Source organism: Hemitrygon akajei, chromosome 19 (genome assembly GCF_048418815.1).
Source record: "Hemitrygon akajei chromosome 19, sHemAka1.3, whole genome shotgun sequence".
Lineage (NCBI taxonomy): Eukaryota > Metazoa > Chordata > Chondrichthyes > Myliobatiformes > Dasyatidae > Hemitrygon > Hemitrygon akajei.
The window spans coordinates 18,749,799-18,769,744 of NC_133142.1; the positions used below are offsets into that span (position 1 = coordinate 18,749,799).

Genomic DNA, 19,946 nt, shown 5'->3' on the forward strand with positions numbered 1-19,946 from the left:
TCTTTTGCTGTCCATATAATTAACACATAAGTATGTTCTCCAGCAAACTGCTTTCATCATCACTTTCAAAAATTCAATCAGGTCTTGAGGCATAACCCTTTGTTTACAGGTTTGTGTTTTATCTCAAATCACTTCAAATTTTAATCATTTTTTACAGTTGCAAGAAAAAGTTTGTGAACCCTTTGCAATTACCCAGTTTTCAGCATTAATTACTCATGAGTTCTGATCTTCATCCAAATCACCATAATAGACAAACACAATCTGCCTAAACTAGTAATATACAAACAATTGTACTTTTCATGCCTTTACTGAACACATGGTTCAATCATGCATAGTCCAGGCTGAAAAACTATGCGAACCCTTGTATTTAATAACTGGTAGAACCTCCTTTAGCAGCAATAACTTCCACCAAATGTTTCTTGTAGCTGCGGATCAGACTTGCACAACGATGAGGAAGATTTTTAAACCATTCCTCCATAAACAACTGTTCCAGTTCATCAATATTTCGGGGAAACCTTGCTTGAACAGCTCTCTTCAGGTCATGCCACAGCACCTCAATTGGGTTAAGGTCTGGACTCTGACTTGGCCATTCTAAAACTCAAATTTTCTTCCTTTTAAACCGTTCTGATAGGGAAACACCAGACAGGATTGTGTGAGGAATGTCAGGAAGAGGAGTCAGTAGAACATGTAATTCTGAGTTGCAGGAAGTATGGGATACAGAGAGAGATGATGAGAATTAATCTAAGGGAATTGGGGGTGCAGGAATTCACATTAAAAGCGTTGCTGGGCATGGGTGAGAGTGCATAGGTCAGGGTACTTTTAGCTTTCTTAAGGGATACAGGGGATTTTATAGGATTATGATGGATAAGCAGGAATAGGGTACTAGGATGGCCAAAGAAAGAAGGGTAAAGTGTTGATTAGGGTAGGTGTGTGTGTGTGTGAATGGGTGAAGGGATTTAGAATGTAAGTCTATCGTCTGATCCACACGCTGGAGCAGAAGGTGGCGGTAATATGCACCATGAAGCTGAGTGCCAACTGCCGTAAAAGAAGAAGAAGAACCATTCTGTTGTTGATTTACTCTTCTGTTTCGGATCATTGTCTTGTTCCATCATTCAACTTCTATTAAGCTTTAGGTGAGACCGCTATACTGACATTTTCCTGTAAAATGTCTTGATACAATTTTGAATTCATTATCCCCTCAATGGTTGCAAGCTGTTTAGGCCCTGAGACAGCAAAGCAGTCCCAAACCATGATGCTCCCTTCCACTATGCTTCACAATTGGGATAAGGTTTTGGTGTTGGAGTGTAGTGCCCTTTTACCTCCAAACACAGCGGTGTGCATTTCTGCTGGAAAGTTCAACTTTTGCCTTATCAATCCACAGAACATTGTCCCAGAAGTGTTGTGGAACATCCAGGTGGTCTTTTGCAAACTTGAGATATGCAGCAATGTTTTCTTTTGGAGAGCAGTTCCTTCCATGAACACCATTCTTATAGTGGATACATGAGCAGAGACTTTAGAAAGTTCTAGAGATTTCTGCAGGCCTTTTGCTGTTACTCTTTTTCATCTCCTTCAGCATTTACATTGTGTTCTTGATATGATCTTTGCAGGGCACCCACTCCTAGGGAGAGTAGCAACAGTACTGAATTTCCTCCATTTGTAGACAACTTCTCTTACAGTGGACTGATTAACAATCATGTCCTTCAAAATGCTTTTCTAGCCTTTTCCAGCTTCATGCATCTCTACAATTCTTCTAAGGTCCTCTGAAAATTGTGTTGATCGAGGCATGGTGCACATAAACAGATCTTTCTTGAGAAGAGCAGGCAGGCTCTCTCAGTTACATGTACAAACAAGCTGGAGGAACTCAGCAGGTCGGGCAGCATCCGAAGAAACAAGCAGACAATGTTTTGGGCCGATGAGGCCCGAAACGTTGACTGCTCGGTTCCACGGATGCTGCCCGACCTGCTGAGTTCCTCCAGCTTGTTTGTACGTGTTGCTTTGACCACAGCATCTGCAGTGTACTTTGTGTAGGCTCTCTCAGTAACCTGATTTTATGTGCCTTTTTTTAATAAAGCAGGGCACCTCTACAACCTATACCTCCAATCTTATCTCATTGATTGGAACTCCTGAATCCAATTAGCTTTTGTAGAGGGCATTTACCCAGAGGTTCATATATGTTTTTGAATCTAGATTGTGGTTGTTTAAATGGTGTACTCAGTATTGATGAGAAGAAGTACAATTGTTTGTGTATTATTAGTTTAGGCAGATTATGTTTGTCTATTATTATGACTTAGATGAAGATCGCAATTAGAGCAGAAAACCAGGTAGTTGCAATGGGTTCACAATTTTTTTCTTGCAACAATATATTAAAGATTCATATGCAATTGCACAAGGCTAGATCACTAAGTTTGTACATTACACCAAATTAAGACGGTTATCATCGATTCCAGAGGATTCTTGATCAGTTAGAGAAGTGGGTTGAGGTGTAGCAAATTAATTTTAGTAGGTATGATGTGATGTATTTTGCAAAGTCAAACCAGTGTAGGACTTATACTATGAATGGTAGGTCACTAGGCAGTGTAATGGAACAGAAAGACTTTGGAGTACAAGTACAAAGTTTTCAAAGTGATGCCACAGGTATACAGTATGGTAAAAAATGCCTTTAGCACATTGGCCTTCATCAGTCAGGGCTCTGAGTATAGGAGTTGGGACATTATGATGCAGAAGAATAATTTGCTGCTGCGGTTCAGCTTGGAGTACGTAAGTGTAATTTTTGTCACCTTTTTGTAGGCAAGACATGGTTAATCTGGAAAGAGTACAGAAAAGATTTATGAGGATATTGCCAGGACTGGAGGACCTGAGTTACAGAGAGAATTTGGCCAGGTTAGGTCTTTATCCCTTGGAATGTAGGAGAATGAGGAGTGACCTTATAGAAATGTTTAAAATTACAAGAGACATTAATAAGGTGAATGGTAACAGTATTTTCCTTAGGATAGTCCAAAACTATGGGGGGCGGGGAGAATAGATTTAGGGTAAGAGAGGGAATATTTAAAAGGAGCCCTACAGCTTACTTTTTTTCTAGAAAGTGTTAAGTATATGGAAGAAGCTGCCTTAATAAATGGTTGAGGCAGATACAACCCCATCATTTATAGGAAATATCTCAAGCCATCCGTTTATGCTCTGGACTTAATTAAAGCCTCACTTCTCATTCAGTAACTTTTTAGGGAAAAACATATGAACACTTTCAATGATTTAATGATTCAATTTTAGACACTAATTAAAAGCTAATTCAATTATTTTTGTAACATGTTTTTTCAAATTTTGTTCAGGTACTTGCCACTATACAAAAATTGTTCTTGAACAATATAGACAATATGTAAACAAACAATGTTTTCATTCACATTTTATTCCTTTAGGTTTCTCTTACCGTAACACACAGCAAAGAACTAGAAGATGCGTTGGGACATTTGAGGGATTAAGCATGGCTGGTGTATCTGATCTCATGCAGGCAAGAAATGCCCTCATTCTTCTGTTTTTATCCTCCACTGCTTTTCCTAACCATAACTTCTTTAAGTTGGGACACGTCCACTCTCTAAAAGCAAGTGCTTCTACCAGTTCTGGAGTCTGGGGAGATTTCCCCTTGTAAGCAGCCCATTCTTTCACTAAAACTGGGGGAACTGAAAAAAAAGTAACATTAGATTTTAATGACTGAAATTTTACTCCATTTTCTAATGACAACAATCTGTGTTACTAACTGAAATTGTTAGCAGAAAAGTTGATGCCATTACTATCATAATTAAGGAGACATACACATCCCAATGCACATGCATAGATATGGATTGTATCTATGCATTATACAAATATGGGTAGCAATCTGGACTGTGAGGAGGGTGCAGAGAAGTTTTAGGGGGATACAGACAGGCTAACTAAATAGAGAAGGGCATTGGCCATTGAAATATAATATGGAAAAAGATAAGTGAAGGTGTATCTTAGTGGGGAGAGTAAAAACTGAATAAGAATAGTTAAGTATAATCAAACAGGTAAGAAATGAAGTTGGCCTTTAGTGCATAAGGATTGGAGTTAAAGAGAAGATTCCTACTCGTTCCAATTATATAGGGCCTTGGAGTACCATGTGAACAGCTGATCTTCCTACCCAACTAAGAATATGCTGATGACGGAAGGCATGCAAATTTGTCATACAAGAAATGAAGAAGACTGGGCCTAATCTCTCCAAGAGCAAAATGTAATAGGTCATCAAACTAAAACATTAACTGTTTCTCTCCTTCCACAGATGCTTCCAAATCTGCTGATATTTACAGGTATTACTTATTTTTATTTTGGGCATATACCCTAGCATTTCAAAGAACAAGAAGTGAAGAAAACTACAAATTTTCTGTGAGCTCAGTGTGATGCCTCCAACCAAGGATCACGATTTCAAGGGTTGGCCATTGAGGACTGAGATAACAAATTTTTCCAAAGGTATGTGAATATTTGGAATTCGTTAGACTAGAGGACTGAAGAGGCTGTTACCAAGTATATTCACAACAGAGACCATTGTAATTTTAGATATTATGGGAATCAGGGATACGAGATAGGCTGCAGGAAAAGGTAACAATGTAAATGGTTTGTAATAGTCTTATTAAATGGCACAGGAGACATGAGGAGCCTATTCCTGCTATTTCTAACTTCCCCAGTATGAGCTCCTGGTATCACCTTTTTGTATCAACTTATTCTCTTATAATTTCTTTAAGTTCACACTGAACATTTCACACACGTTAATTAAACGCTATTGTCATGAGAACACAAGCACCAAATCAAACGCACTGACTTTCTGAGCTGACTCTCCCAACCAGGTCTTTGGAGTAAATTTCCCCTCATCTTCATTTTATAGTTCTTTAGAAATCAAATTTTAAATTAAATATATTGCTATTTTAAAACTTGCTCTTTTGATCACCCTATCCATCCTCCCTTTATGTGCCTTTGTGAAACTTCAGGTGACTGAAAGTAAATACTCTATTACAACATTTTTCAATTTTAGAAATCACACCAATAAGGAACTGCATTCTCTCAGCCACTGGGCCACTGTACCGGTTTATCTACCATTCACAGTGAACTTTAGGTATCTGATATTGCCTTGCTCAATGCAACTTACTAAACCAAGCAACATCAGGAAAACAGCAAACAATTCAAGAAACCAAATGTGAGCAAAGATCTGCAAGCTGCATGTACAGCGTGTATAGCAGACTGCGTGACCATATATTCCCAGCCTTACACAATTTTATTCATCCGGAACATTAGGCTTTGAATTATAAAGTACCTCCATTTTCAGCTCCAAGTTCAAAATAAATTAATTATCAAAGTGTATAATGTTACCAGATACAACCCTGAGATTTGTTTGCTTGAGGGCATACACAGTAAACCCAAGAAATAGAATCAATGAAAGACTGCACCCAACAGGACGGACAATATGCAAAAGACAACAAACTGTGCATATACAAAAGAGAATAAATAAATAAACAAGCAATAAATAATCGAGAACATGAAATGAAAAGTCCATTTAAGTCCATAGGTTGTGGGAACAGCTCAGTGATGGGAAGAGTGAAGTTATCCCTTTTGATTCTAGAGCTTGATAATTGAGCCTGAACCTGGTGATGTGGGCCCAGAGACTCCTGTACCTTCGTCCTGATGGCATCACTGAGAAGAGAGCATGGCCTGGATGGTGGGAGCCCTTGGTGATGGTTGCTGCCTTCCTGCAACAGTGCTCCATGCAGATGTGCTAAAGGTGGGGAGGGCTTTACCAGTAATAGACAGGCGATAGGATTTTCCATTCAAGGGCATTGGTGTTTCCATAACAGGTTGGGATACAGCCAATCAACATACTCTCCACCACACATCTACAGATGTCTATCAAAGTTTTAGATATCATGCAGAATCTTTGCAAAGCTCTAAGGAAGTAGAGGCACTGCCGAGCTTTTATTGTAATCGCACTTACGCACTGAGCCCAAGACAGGTCTTCCGAAATAACACCAACAAGGTATTTAAAGTTGCTGACCTTCACCGTCTCTGATCCCCCAATGAGGACTGGCTCATGGACCTCTGGTTTCCTCTCCATGAAGTCAATAATCAGCTCCTTGGTCTTGCTGACATTGAGGAAGAGGTTGCTGTTGTGGCATCTCTCAGCCAGATTTTCAATCCCCCTCCTATATGCTGATCTGTCACCACTTTTGATTTGGCTAATGACAATTATTATTGACAGCAAACATAATAATAGCATTGGAAGTGACCTTAGCCACACAGTCCTAAGTGTAAAGCCAGTAGAGCAGGGAGGTAAGCATACAGCCTTGTGGTGTACATGTGCTGATAGAGTTCGTGGCAGAGACTTACTAGCTACTAGTAAGTTACAAGCATTCTGGAGCATGTTTGTGTATTACTGCACACAATTAAAAAAAACATTCAGCTGATCAACGAGAATTTATAGTGAAGAGATATACCTACAAATTAGATTGTGCAGTTCCAAGTTTCTGTTTGCTAAAGGATTCAAATTCAACAGAAACAAAAATATAACAAAGAAAAAACAAAAAAAAACATGAGTAAATGTGAGGTGCAAAGTATCTTTTGGGCCTTGATACCTTTAAGCAAAAAACACAAAAGATCCAGACTTGTACAATGATATTCTGATATTCAAATTACACCTGGATGTCACTTCCTCAATCTTTCTTCTCCTGAGTGCTCATGCAGCCTATGGTCACTCCTGCAAAAAAAACTTTACACGCTTATTATGCTGGATTCAGCGGCACTTAAAAGTGGCTAACTTTAAGTTGTGAACGTGCCTGATTTAATTCCTTTAAGTAATATACCAGGTTTCCCTCAAGAGTGTCTCCTCTTTCTGCAGGAGATGCTAGTTTTCAGACATCCCACTGACCCTTGCTCCAAAAGACCTGCCAACCTTCCTGCCCGAACTTTTCTGGGATCCTTGCAAATGTGCCTATGGATTGACAATACCACTCCAAGGTAGGCCCTGACTTCACTACCTACCAATTCTGTGCTACGCCAGCATCTCTCTCCTCCGTAACCTTCTTGGACACAGCCCTGGATTTACAAATTGCTTTCACATGCTCCATGATTTTGTTTCAATTTCAAACATTAGCATTTCAAATTGTTGATCTTTCAGCAATCTCATGAAATGCAAAACCATTAAACATTACTACTGTTTCACCCTCTGCAGATGCTGCCAGACTTGCAGAGTGGTTCTAAAGGTTTGCAGCGTCCACGGGATTTGCTTTTACGTATCTAAGTCTGTCCTGCTTTCAACTAATAATGAATCAACTAAAAACGTGAATGTTGATAACACTAGCCTAATGTCTAATACATAGGTAATATGTAAGACAATTTTCAAGGATGTTTGGTGGAGGTTCCTTTGGAAGGGAGCAAAGAAGAAACAGAGAATTATGTTGCTATAAATTGGGCAGTCCAACATATAGTAATGCAAGTGTGCAGAGTCATACTCAATAATATATTTGTAACATCGCTGAACCATGCTGAAAAATTCTTTGTTCTGGAGACACATGGATGAAAGAAAATGGAGGGCTAGTTGGTAGGAAGGGTTAGATTCATCTTAGAGCGGTTTCAAAAGTTAGCACAACATTGTGGGCTGAAAGACCTGTACTACACATTCTAAGTAATGTGAGCAAAGGCTCATTCAACTGAGCATATACTGAAAGTTTTACAGCCGCACAAACTTGTCACTTCCTTTATGATCTATTCCTAATTGAAGATGCATAAACAAACTCTCCTCGGCCCCACCAAGGTTAGAGCTGAGATATTCTGCAGAGAGCAACTCTGCAACTCTCCCAGCTCCTGTCCAAGCCCCAAAGATTTTGGCAATCAATAAGGAACATGTTATTTCTGTTATATAATATTCTTCAGCTGCACAGTGAGGGTGGCCCCAAAAAACTCATGAAGCCAAGATAATTTAAAACAAAGCAGCATTTCATCCAAAATCTTAAAACACTCACTCTACTATTAGTACATATGGGCTGTAGTGCATACCGTCCACATGATGTACTACAGCAACCCAACTTGACTTCAACAGCACATCCCTGTCCCTCAAATTCCACCATTCTTCATTCTCAATCCAATGGCACACAGGAAAGTGACAAGGACTCCTCCAAGTCTAATACACAACTCACCTGGATCTATTGTACAACTATTGCATTGTTGGGTCAAAATTGATGAACTCCCTAACCAACTGACTAGATTCTGGTAGTCCTTTCAACACTTGAATAGAAATGTCACTACCCTCCAAAATCTGAAGTTAATAAATGGCAGAAAGATGTAAGTACAGTATTATAAATTCTTCCCAAAAAAATCTTCCGATGGAATATTAAAAAAATGGATTGTAAATGTAGAACTAACTATATCTCCTTGTCCTGCTACAATTATCTAAAACACTTTAATTGAGAATTTGCTGTTTCTATACAATTTATGTAAGACTGATTACCACTACATATATATCCAAAAGGATAAAACAATAACTAAGAATGTTAAAAATAGAAGTGGAATTGGCCATTTAGCCTCATGAACCTGTTCTATCATCAACAAAATTTAGTTGATCTTTTATCTCAAGTTCCACTCTCCATGTTTGATAAACTTTTGTTGTGGCACTTTAGTAAAAGGCCTTCAGATATCCAAATACATTATATTCACATGATCCCTTTTTATCAAATGCACCATTTACAACTACAAACACTGATCTGTAAAAAATATATGACTCTCCCTATCCTATTATTATTTTCTGTGCTCTCTTGCCATTTCCTTAACATGAGTTTCTACATTTCTCTACTACTGAGAACAAGCAAATTGGGCTACAGTTCCATCTTTACTGCCTCTCTTTAAATCATGGCATTACGTTGGTGTTGTGCCACTCGATAAAGTGCATGGTTACAATATTAAAAGCTCTATTTCAAAGCAACACATAAAATCCTGGAGGAACTCAGCAGGTCAGGCAGCATCTATGGAAGTGAATAAACAGTCGACATTTCCAGCCAAGACCCTTCTTCAGGACTGGAAAGGAAGGAGGGTACTTAGAAAACGATAGGTGAAGCTAGGTGGATAGGAAAAGTAGACGTGATTGTGGGAGTGGGTCTCGGTGAGCACATGGTCAAAGAGTCGGGGGGCAGCAGAGATCACAGAGGGGTTGCAATGAGAGAGGGTGTAATTGCACTCCCATTGAAGAGAAGATGAAAACTTCTTCAGGGTAGGCGTCCCTCAAAGAGACTTCACAGTGAAGCAGCAAATCACAAACATGAGTATTTCCACAGATGCTGGAAATAACTACACAATTACTCAAAGAAAAGGGTTTTATACCAAGTTATTTATACAACCGTCTTAAAATTAAATCTAAGGGCAACAGAGAAGGGTTCTAACTGACGTGCTGTAATGACATTTTTTTACATTTACTTGGAATCATTAGCGATTAGACTCTTGCTGCTTTGATTTTCTTTGTGGAGGATCATATCCTTCATAAGAATACAATTTCAAATGCAGAAACATCAGAGTATACATTTCTGGGATCAGTCTGCCTCCAAGTATTATTAATACACAAAATCAAAAGAAAAATACAGTGGATTCCAATTAATTGGGCCAGCAGTTAATAGAGGCAGCTACTTATTTGGAACAACCCTTAAAGAACAAAAACTAATCGAGAAAATAGCCAGTATTCCCCTCATTTATTTGGGACACTATGCCATTTAATTGGGACAGGAGACTGCTGCTGAACAATTTCTAACTAGCGTCAGTCGTGTTTACTTGTGTAACCATTAGACACTACACCATTAGAGTGAACAATTTTAAAATAGTGTCATTTGCATGTGTTTGTGTTCAAAAAAACAGTGATTTTTGTTACTGGTAGTTGGTAAGAAGTAAGTAAGACAACTTGCTCACTACAGTTTCAAGCATTCAGGTTTGGAAATGCCAGAAACGGCCAGGAGCGAAAAGGAAACAATTTCACTTCCTCTACAAGTTAAGGACTACGAAGATTTTGAAGGTACCAACAACCATCTTAAATGTTACAATGAAAACAAAGATTTGGAGGATGTAATCGTCAAAAGCAATGAATGAAGGCAGTCCATTATCTGCACTGGGCGCCTGCATTGAATTGTTTATTAACAGTGAATCAAGAGAATGCTGTAGCACACACTGGACAAATTCCTCTGTCGTTAATTATTAGGAACACAGTTTTACAGTACTGTAATAGCATTGGTAGTGTTCTAATTTGTTCTGTATTTATTTAAATACATAAATTGTTACTCAGTTAAAACACTAGTTTGTCATTTTGATTGTTTTTTTAACAATTTTCATGAAACTTCAGCTAACTGGGGCAGCAGCTTAATTGGGCCAAAATACATTGGTCCCAATGTATCCCAATTAGCTGGAATCCACTATATATGGAACATAGAAATCTACAGCACATTACAGGTCCTTCAGCCCACAATGTTATGTTGGCGCATGGCCAAGTGGTTAAGGCGTTCGTCTAGTTATCTGAAGGTCGCTAGTTCGAGCCTTGACTGAGGCTTGCGTGTGCGTCCTTGAGCAAGGCACTTAACCACACATTGCTCTGCGACGACACCAGTGCCAAGCTGTATGGGTCCTAATGCCTTTCCCTTGGGCAACATCGGTGGCATGGAGAGGGGAGACTTGCAGCTTGGGCAACTGCCGGTCTTCCATAAAAAAAACTTGCCCAGGCTTGTGCCCTGGAAACTTTCCAAGGTGCAAATCCATGGTCTATTGAGACTAACGGAGGCATACACACAGGGACGGGAGAGCTTGAGCTACAAGAACAGATTGGATAGGTTGAGCTTATTCTCACTGGAATGTAGGAGATTGATGGATGACCTTATAGAAGTTTAATCATTTATGCAAGGCATCAACAGAATTTGCTTTCTTGGCCGAAGTCCACATAGATGTACTAAGACAAACTACTGACGATATTTGCATCTAGGAGCTTGAAGCTTTCAATTACCTCTCCATCAGCACCATTGTTCGAGAAGGGCATATTCTCTGCCCTACTTCCTGAAATGAATCCTAAAGTTACTGTTTTGAAAATGTGTCCTGTTTTCTCAATACAACAACACACACAAAATACTGGTGGAAAACAGCAGGCCAGGCAGCATCTATAGGGAGAAGTATCCTGACGAAGGGTCTCGGCCCGAAACATCGACAGCGCTTCTCCCTATAGATGCTGCCTGGCCTGCTGTGTTCCACCAGCATTTTGTATGTGTTGTTGTTTGAATTTCCAGCATCTGCAGATTTCCTCGTGTTTGCTGTTTTCTCACTAATAAGGTTCAAATCAAAGCAGCACTCCTGATAAACTTTTTCCAATATGGTCACTTGCTTTATGTAAATTAAGGTTAATTTCTGTCATCTCCTTTCTTAAACTCAAGCTTCTCTGAGTGACAACTCCATTGGTTGAAATGAAAGGTTAAGCACATTTGCCCTCTATACTGCTGCTAAAACTTAACCTACCATTCTTATTTCCTGGCAAGTAGAACTTAACATTAAACTTAAGAGTCTGAAATATACTGTAAATATACAGCTTGATAATAAGAGAAACTCTACATCAAATAAATATCACTGGGTACTTAAGATATATTTAAATTGCGACAATGAGACCAAAATCAGTAGCATCAGAGTTCCAACTAAGCTGAACCATGCAAGCATTTCAAGGTAACTGCAGCAGAAATATAAGTACCTCACTGAAAAGTGTCAGCTATCAATGTTCATGAACTAAAGGTTGCATTAGGTTTCACATTCATACTGACAAAAAAAAATCATGGAATTTCTACATTGGCAGGCAGATGATTTCAAAGTGATTATCGAACCATTTAAAAAAACTCAAATTTATTAAGGAACTTATCTTCAAAAATTGAAGACCTTTTATGAACACTACTACTATTTCATTTAGAAGTTCCAGATTACAATTGTTCACTAGGACTTAAAAAATTAATGGAATAGTTTCTGCTTATCTAATATAACTGGTACCCCTTTGAATTAATTCTAGTTCAGTACATGTGAGAAAAACTCTTATCAGGTATAAGTCATTTGACATTCATTCAAGAAAACCCTAAGAAAACTTTACTCATCCTTGGAAAATGAGGTGATGGTCAAACTGAAGAAACAGAGGTAGCACCCTTACCTCTGAGCCAATAAGTTACTCACTGAAGAGCTATGCCAGAGAATTGAGTTCGTAACATCTCAGAGAAACAGAGAAGGATCACTGCACTGACAGAGGTTCTATGTTTCGGATGAGCCATTAATCTGAGACACAATCAACTCGCTTGGGTAGATGGATATAAAATGGCTTCATGAGATTATTTGAAAAATAACAAGAGCATTTCCACAGTGACAGGTCAAAAATTCAACCCTCAATCAATACCAGAACCAGGTGATCCAGACAGTTATTTCACTGCTGCTTGTGGAATCTTGTATGTAAATTAACTGCTCTGATTCCTACATTACAAGAACTATCTTTTAGAAATATTTTATAATTGCCGACCCCTTATCTTGCGACTATGCTGTGTAGTCCTGGACTCTCCACCATTAAAATAGCTTATTAACATCTCCACTACCATACTCTCTCACACCATGTATTAATGAGATCAGCATCCATTCTTTTAATGAGTAAAATCAAAAGAGATGGTATATTATATAGCAAAAATTGGTGGGAAGTTAGAGGATTAAGAAACTTAAAAAAAATACAGAAGGCAACTAAAAAAGCCATAATGATAGAAAAGATTAAACATGAAGGTAAACTAGCCAATAATAAAAGATACCAAATTAGATGTTTATAATCACTAGATTCTGGTATGGTTCCAAAGGACTGGAAAACCGGGGAAAAAAATGAAAAACTCCTCTCTTCAAGAAGAGAGAGGGAAGCAGAGGAAAGGAAATCATAGGCCAATTAGCCTGACACCCGTGGTTAGGAAGAGGCTTTATAAGACACTGGTCAGACCACACTTGGAGCATTGTGAGCAGTTTCAAGCCCCTTATCTAAATGTGCTGGCATTGGAGAGAGTCCAGAGGAGATTCATGAGAATGATTCCAGCAACGAAAGGGAAAATATGCCACAGGTGTTTGATGGCTCTGGACCTGTACTTGCTGGAATTTGGAAGAATGAGGGGGGATCTCATTGAAGCTTATCGAAAATTAAAAGACCTGGAAAGAGCGGATGTAGTAAGAATGTTTCTTCTAGTGGGGGATTCCAGGACCAGAGGGCACATTCCCAGAATAACAGTACCTCTCTTTAGAACAGGGATGAGGAGGAATTTTCTTTAGCCAGAGAATGGTGAATCTGTGGAATCCACTGCCAGACCCCCGTGAAGGTCAAATCATTGGGAATATTTAAAGCAGAAGTTGACAGATTCTTGTTAAATCAAGGTGTCAAAGGTTACAGGGAGAAAGCAGGAGAAAGTGCTTGAGGGGGCTAATAAATCAGTCATGATGGAATGGCCCAGTAGTTTCGATAGGCTAAATGGCCCAATTCAGCTCCTATGTCTCATGGTCTAAAGGCCAACTTTCCTCAATTGCTCTTTAGAGGATAATCCACTCATTACAGGAATCAATTCTATAGAAATACCACACAACAATTCCATTGCAAATATAAAAACAGAGAATGCGAGAAATAATTAGGAATGTTAGCTGAATTTACAGAAAAAGAAACAGAGCTGAAGCTTCACCTCTATCTCTCAGATAAGTGGTCTTGGATAAGAAGTGTTAACTGTTTATTTCCCACCAATGCTGCCTCATCTACTAAGTTCCTGCTATTTCATATTTCCAGTAGATTTTCTATTGCCTGAAAATTCTTTTCAAGATACTGAGACCAAAATGTACATAGAACTCCAAATGTGGGTTTGCCACAGCCAACCCACTAGCAACAAAGTTAATACACCACTTGCCTTTATCCACTGCTTGCTGGACCAGCACAAGTGCTCTCTGTGGCTCCTCAATTAACACACTTGATCTCTCTATACACAAATATATAGTCTTCTCACTTGTAAACAAAACAATTCTGTGTTTTTAATATCCAAAACATTATTTTCCAACACAGTACTAAACCTATCACCCGTTGTCTATCCACTTAATATGGTCACAGCTTTTTACAGCAACTCTGTGAAGTTGCTGACCTCATTACCCCACCTTACTTTTAATCAATAGCCAAGCTTTCATATTTTACAATGTATTTTAGCATACATTCATTGTGAACTATAGAATCTTTTGCAGCAGCTGCCAACCTGAGGAATGACCCAGTAAATCCTACTGTCAGATTTGGTGCTCACAATATCTTTATATTGGTGAAACCAAATGCAATCTGGTTGAATGAAATACCCTGAGCCTAAATTATGGTTGGGGAACAGCATCTCATTCCCATTCTGGATTATTGTGATTCAACAAGCTTGACAATTTAAGGCCACATGCTGTCCAACCTGCTATTTTCAGCATTTTCTGCTATAATTTCAGATTTTTAGCAAGTGAGATGCTGATGTTATCTCCAACCCAATTGCATATGTTTTACTTAAATTTTTGTATGGGACTTTATCAAACACTAAAAACCAGATGTACTACAGCAAATCGTTTCTCCTTAACCACCCTGGTAGATCTCTACTCAGCAAATTAATTTCTCTGATGAGATTTTCCTTTCATAATTCTTTATTACTGAATATAGTGGGGCTGTCTAGGACCAGAGAGTACATCCTCAGAATAGAAGGACATACCTTTCGATCAGAGATGAGGAGGAATTTCTTTGGCTGGAGGGTGGTGAACATGTGGAATTCCTTGCTACAGATGGCTATGGAGGCCATGACATTGGGTATATTAAAGCAGAGATTAATAGGTTCTTGATTATTAAGGGCTTTGAAGGTTACACGGAGAAGGCAGGAGAATGGGGTTGGGAGGATAATAAATCAGTCATGATGGAATGGTGGAACTTGATGGGCCAAATGCCCTAATTCTCCTTTGTCTTATGGTCTAAACACTTTTCTCTTACATCACGAATGATAGATCCAGCAACTTCCTTCATGTCTTTTTCACAACACTTCCTGTGGTTGCATTTTTAGCAAATATTTTACCTATATAAATTCCTGTGACTATATTTATACTCCAAATTCCATATGTATTTACATCAAGCTGCATTCAAAAAGTTATCCTCTGTGTGTACAATGAGATCTCATTCATGTACTTTTTAAGTACTGAACTTTTGATTTAAATCAACTTCTGTGCCCCATTCAACACTTCTCAAATGACCAAAATTTGTACATCACATATTAGGGAATACCAATTTAAAAAAAATTACATCTACACATCCAACCATCTTTAATCTCATCTCTCTTTCTGTTCATAGTGTCAACCATCACCCAATAGAAATACTAATAAATCCAGGGTCTATGACATTTAAAAATACAGTTTGGTTTCAAGACCCTGCAAATTGTTTTTCATTTACTGATGAAGATTTAATGTTTGGTATCCAAAACATTTTTTTTAAACTTTTATTTGTTTAAGATAGTCCCAGCATGAACTTTTAAACTGCTATGCTAAGATATGCAGCAGAAAATATGAAGATAACTTACTTTCAGTAGGGAATCTATTTTTTCTTAGTGCAAGTCTTTCAGCCTTTTTCCTAGCCTCAGCCAGGCTAAAGAGGACTCCATATACACACTGCCGTATTGGCCTATATAGCAAAGCAGCAGGAGGCAAATCCTTATTGGCTTCATCTTCTATGCTAATGGAGATCTTAATCTCACCCTATAATTAAAAACAAAGTATGCATTATTAGATAGTATTTATTACTTTTGTAGAGCTTTCCTCTCTCCTCCACTTCAACCCATCAGCCACATCCCCTCCCACATCTTTCCTTCAGCTTTGTACTTGCTTCCAAATAGTTAAACTTACAATTACTTCCAGATCCCATGAAAGGTCACTAACTCAAGTTATTAACTGTATCTTGAAATGCTGTTTGATTTGCTATCTTTACCATTAATTTCTATTTATGTTCATTAGTAGTACTTACTACTTCTTTCTGGGAAATAAGCAGAATCAATAAATTAAAAGTCTGATTCACATAAAAGACAGTGGAAACCTAAAACATAAAGTTTCAGCAATGTCAATGTACTTTAGCATTTCTTAAAACACCAAAGTTGACATTGCACTAAATCTGCATGATTGGTAGTTTATGAAGATTTTTTTTTACTCTTTTCAGTAAATAGGGTTCCACAGCAGCTTCAAGGAGGCAATTACAAAATTTTGACCCAAAGATTGCAAATACAAGCCTTTTAGTTTCTACTGTTGAGGGTACAAGACAAGAAATTATAATAACTGTTAACTTATCCTGGGAATGCCACTTATCTGCTGAGATTGAGATAAATCTCAATTTTATATTAGATTTCCAGCACCTGACAGTTCCAGCATCGCTTCTTTTCCACCCTTCTTCCTCTGTTCCCAATTCATCTCATGTTTATATCACCTCAAGACAAATCCACTCTTTTCAATAAAGAACATCCAAGTAAGGACTGCAAGACACTTGTCAGGAATTTTAGGAGTCAGTGTACCTTCAATCTATTGAAATGAAATATAGACAGCACCTATTTGCTGCCTATTGAAAGCACATCCTTCTCTCTTTCATTACCAGTAGCCCTGTTGACTGAGTGAATGACTGGATCATGCTAAGTGCACTATTTTGCACACTTAAAAATAAGATGCCAACCTAATTAAGCTTCAACACTAATGCATGCACACTGAACAGCGGGAGCAGCAGGATATAGAGAGCAACAAGTGGTTCCAAAACTAACGAATCAAATCAGTGCTCCCAAGCCAAAACACAACCATATGCCAATGATCCCAGATAATTAAACACCATGTGGGCCCCTGAATATTCCTGTCCTCAAATATAAGTCTAGCATGACTGCAAAAGACAAAGAGGAAGCGTTAACATCCTCATTTAGCCACAAATGCTGCATGACTGATTCACCTCAAGCTTCCTGCACTTCATCACATCATGTAGCTGTAGCATAGTGGTTAGCTCAATGCCTTACAGTACAGGTGACCCAGTTTCAAGTCCTGCCACCGCCTGTAAGGAGTTTGTACGTTCTCCCTGTGACCGCATGGGTTTCATCTGAGTTCTCTGGTTTCTTCCCACTGTCCAAAGACCTACCACTTGGTAGGTTACTTGGTCATTGTAAACTGTTCCATGAATAGGCTCAGATTAAACCGGGGGTTACTGGGCCTATTCTGCGCAGTATCTCAATAAATAATTACAGGTGTTATCTGTAGTCAGATTAATTCTGTTGATATTAGTACATCTACAATAAAGTGATGGAAAGTGAAAATGGTGGTGTCACCAAATATCAGTTCCCCACTAATAACCTGCTCCTTTATGCAAAGTTTAGATATTCCCATAACAAGCAAAAAAGAGGCGAGTTTAAATAGAGACGCCTGTTCCTAAACTTAATATTAAATTAGTTTATGACCAGGCACGCCATTAGAAACCCTGGTAAAATTGAAGTCAATGAGAATCAAGGGTAAAACTATCCTCTAGCCGGAGCCATAACTTGCAAGGAAGGCATTATGAAAGTTCAGGTCAATCACTGTGGCTCCAGGTCCCTGCATGGATTACAAATACTATGATAATCTCCAGTAAGTCAGAATCTATATTCAACAGAACTAAACATGTCACGTTTCTCATCATCATCCCAAAGGTTACCACCAACCAGTCTCATCTGAACATAAATATTGTGGCTATGTAAGTAAGTCGAGACTGGATACCCTGTCACAAGTGACGAAATTCCTGACTCCCAAACCTTTCCTAACACCTATAAAGCACCAAAATCTGGTGTGTGGTGGAATATTCTGGGACAAAGGAGGCTCCAGCAACACTTAAGCAGCTTAATATCATCTATGTCAAAGTAGATTGCTTGACAGGAACCATATTAACAGCATAGTCCACACCAGTCACACACAATTCTGAGTCAGAAATATCACTTTCACATTCTGGAATTCCTTGTCTAATGATTAAGAACACTCTTATCAGCTTATAGTATGGATCTGTTCTTTCGTAGTGATATAGCATAAACATTATCAAATAATCATACTGGGTTGTTGTCCAAGTCATGCTGTGCTGTGTGCAAAGTGCTGTCTCAATGCGCACTTGTAGATGGAATGAAGGAAGGTTGCAAATGAAGAAATCAAAATTGGTTGAACCAAAGACCCCATTCTGAAAAACTTCTGCAGTCATATTCTTGGGTCAACCTGCTTTGTAAAATTAACTAAGCAGCAGTGGAGCAATTATATTCTGACTTTAATTTTACACGACCAGTTAATGCTCAATATAGTCAAATACCCCCTTTTCCATACCCTTGCCGTTGAAATTAGAATGCTACAAAAACAATAGGTCAGTGAGCAATGGTTGAAATGACATATTTTATAGCCTGACATCTTTGTTTAGAAAGTTATAGGATTCCAACTATTTTTGAAGCACTACACATCAAAATCTCTGTCCCACCATTTGATATTAGATTTGTGACTAACCTGTTCCAAATTCCTAGTACATTCTATTTTTAATCTTTTTCACAACTGGATTACCACAGGAAGAGAGAAAACAAAATAACAGCCAACGGTCAATGAAAAAATTGGCACCTTTAAAATATACAAATTAGTCCCAGGATTATGCTTTAATAACCTTGTACTCTAATTATCTGAACAAAAGATTTCTTCATTACATTTAATACTCTAATGGAACAAGTACCACTAAAATCCTATTTACTCTACTAGAAACATTTCAGAAACAAATAATATCATTAGTCTGCAACTTGAAACAAAATACTCAGCAATAATTATTGGAAGATGATCAAAGGAAGGGAAACAATTATGAGTGACAGAATGCAACTTCTGACATCTAATATTGACACCAGCAGTCCCTTCTCATTCAGAGTACTGATTAGATGGATGTGGTTACTGTCTTAATTTAAATGCTGACAGAAGGAGAACACCTCCCAATAGCCTTGTCATTTCCATACACACCTCTGCCTCAGTTTCACTTCCACTAAAACAAGTTAGGATCCAACTAGTCAAAAGTAGAGCAGCGAATGGTACAGACAAGGGAGTGAAGAAGCAAGTAAGGGGCCAGAACTTGAGAAGTGTGATTACAGGTTAATTGTTAGGCAATAAAGAGATCCAGAAGTCCATGCTGGTTATTAAGATATGTTGAACTGTTAGTCAGTCACCCAGAGTGTAACAGCCAAATCGTGCTTTATCACCTCATCAGCCTCGTGTGGTCGTGTAGCACTGATCTTAGTCAGCAGGCAATTACTGACAATGAACAACGTAGCCTGTGTATTACTATTACTGCGATCTGGATTGTTGCAAAGACTCCTAGAGCAGAGGGTGGCTTTGGACAAGAGCTTATCTAAAACTCATTCTACAAAGCACATTGAAGTCAGGTAGGAAGAAGGTGGATCTCAGTGTCAGACACATATACAACATGAAAGCAGGCTATTTGACCCATCATATTTGTATTTCAACTGGCAATCATTTGCACAAATCTTATCTCCCAGCACACGGCCCACATTCATCTATGATTAAAAAAAAAGGTACTCATCTAAACACTTCTTACATGCTGCAAGTATAACACCACTTCAACCATTTCCTTGGGCTGTATTTTCCAGGTACTCTCTTGGACATGGCTAAGAGGAATGAGGTCTAAAGAAGATCTAAAAGGTATTTTTAGTTTCACAGAGTAGTTGGTATCTTGGGCAGCAGGATGGAGATATGTCTCTACCATAGGAGGTGTAAAGCATTCCTTCCCTCTTCTAGCCTGCAGGTCACCCTTAGGCAAGGTGTAGCATCTGCTTATCCTCCCCAATCAGGGTCCCGTGAAGCCGTGGGAGCAGGTGGTGGATGGTCGT

The 19,946-nt window shown here is 38.6% G+C and overlaps 1 protein-coding gene across 3 annotated transcripts in view; it reads right to left on the reverse strand.

The window, feature by feature from the left end:
• The window catches only part of LOC140741793 (constitutive coactivator of PPAR-gamma-like protein 1 homolog), a 137,976-nt gene that overhangs the window by 42,494 nt on the left and 75,536 nt on the right, over positions 1-19,946 (reverse strand). For 2 of the 3 annotated variants that reach the window (XM_073072182.1, XM_073072183.1), the window contains exons 10-11: positions 15,618-15,792; positions 3,425-3,674 (exon numbers count right to left, since the gene is read on the reverse strand). In XM_073072182.1, coding sequence (XP_072928283.1) covers positions 3,425-3,674; positions 15,618-15,792 — 425 coding nt within the window. The remainder of the gene's footprint in view (positions 1-3,424; positions 3,675-15,617; positions 15,793-19,946) is intronic. The other variant, XR_012102140.1, reaches the window with a different exon arrangement.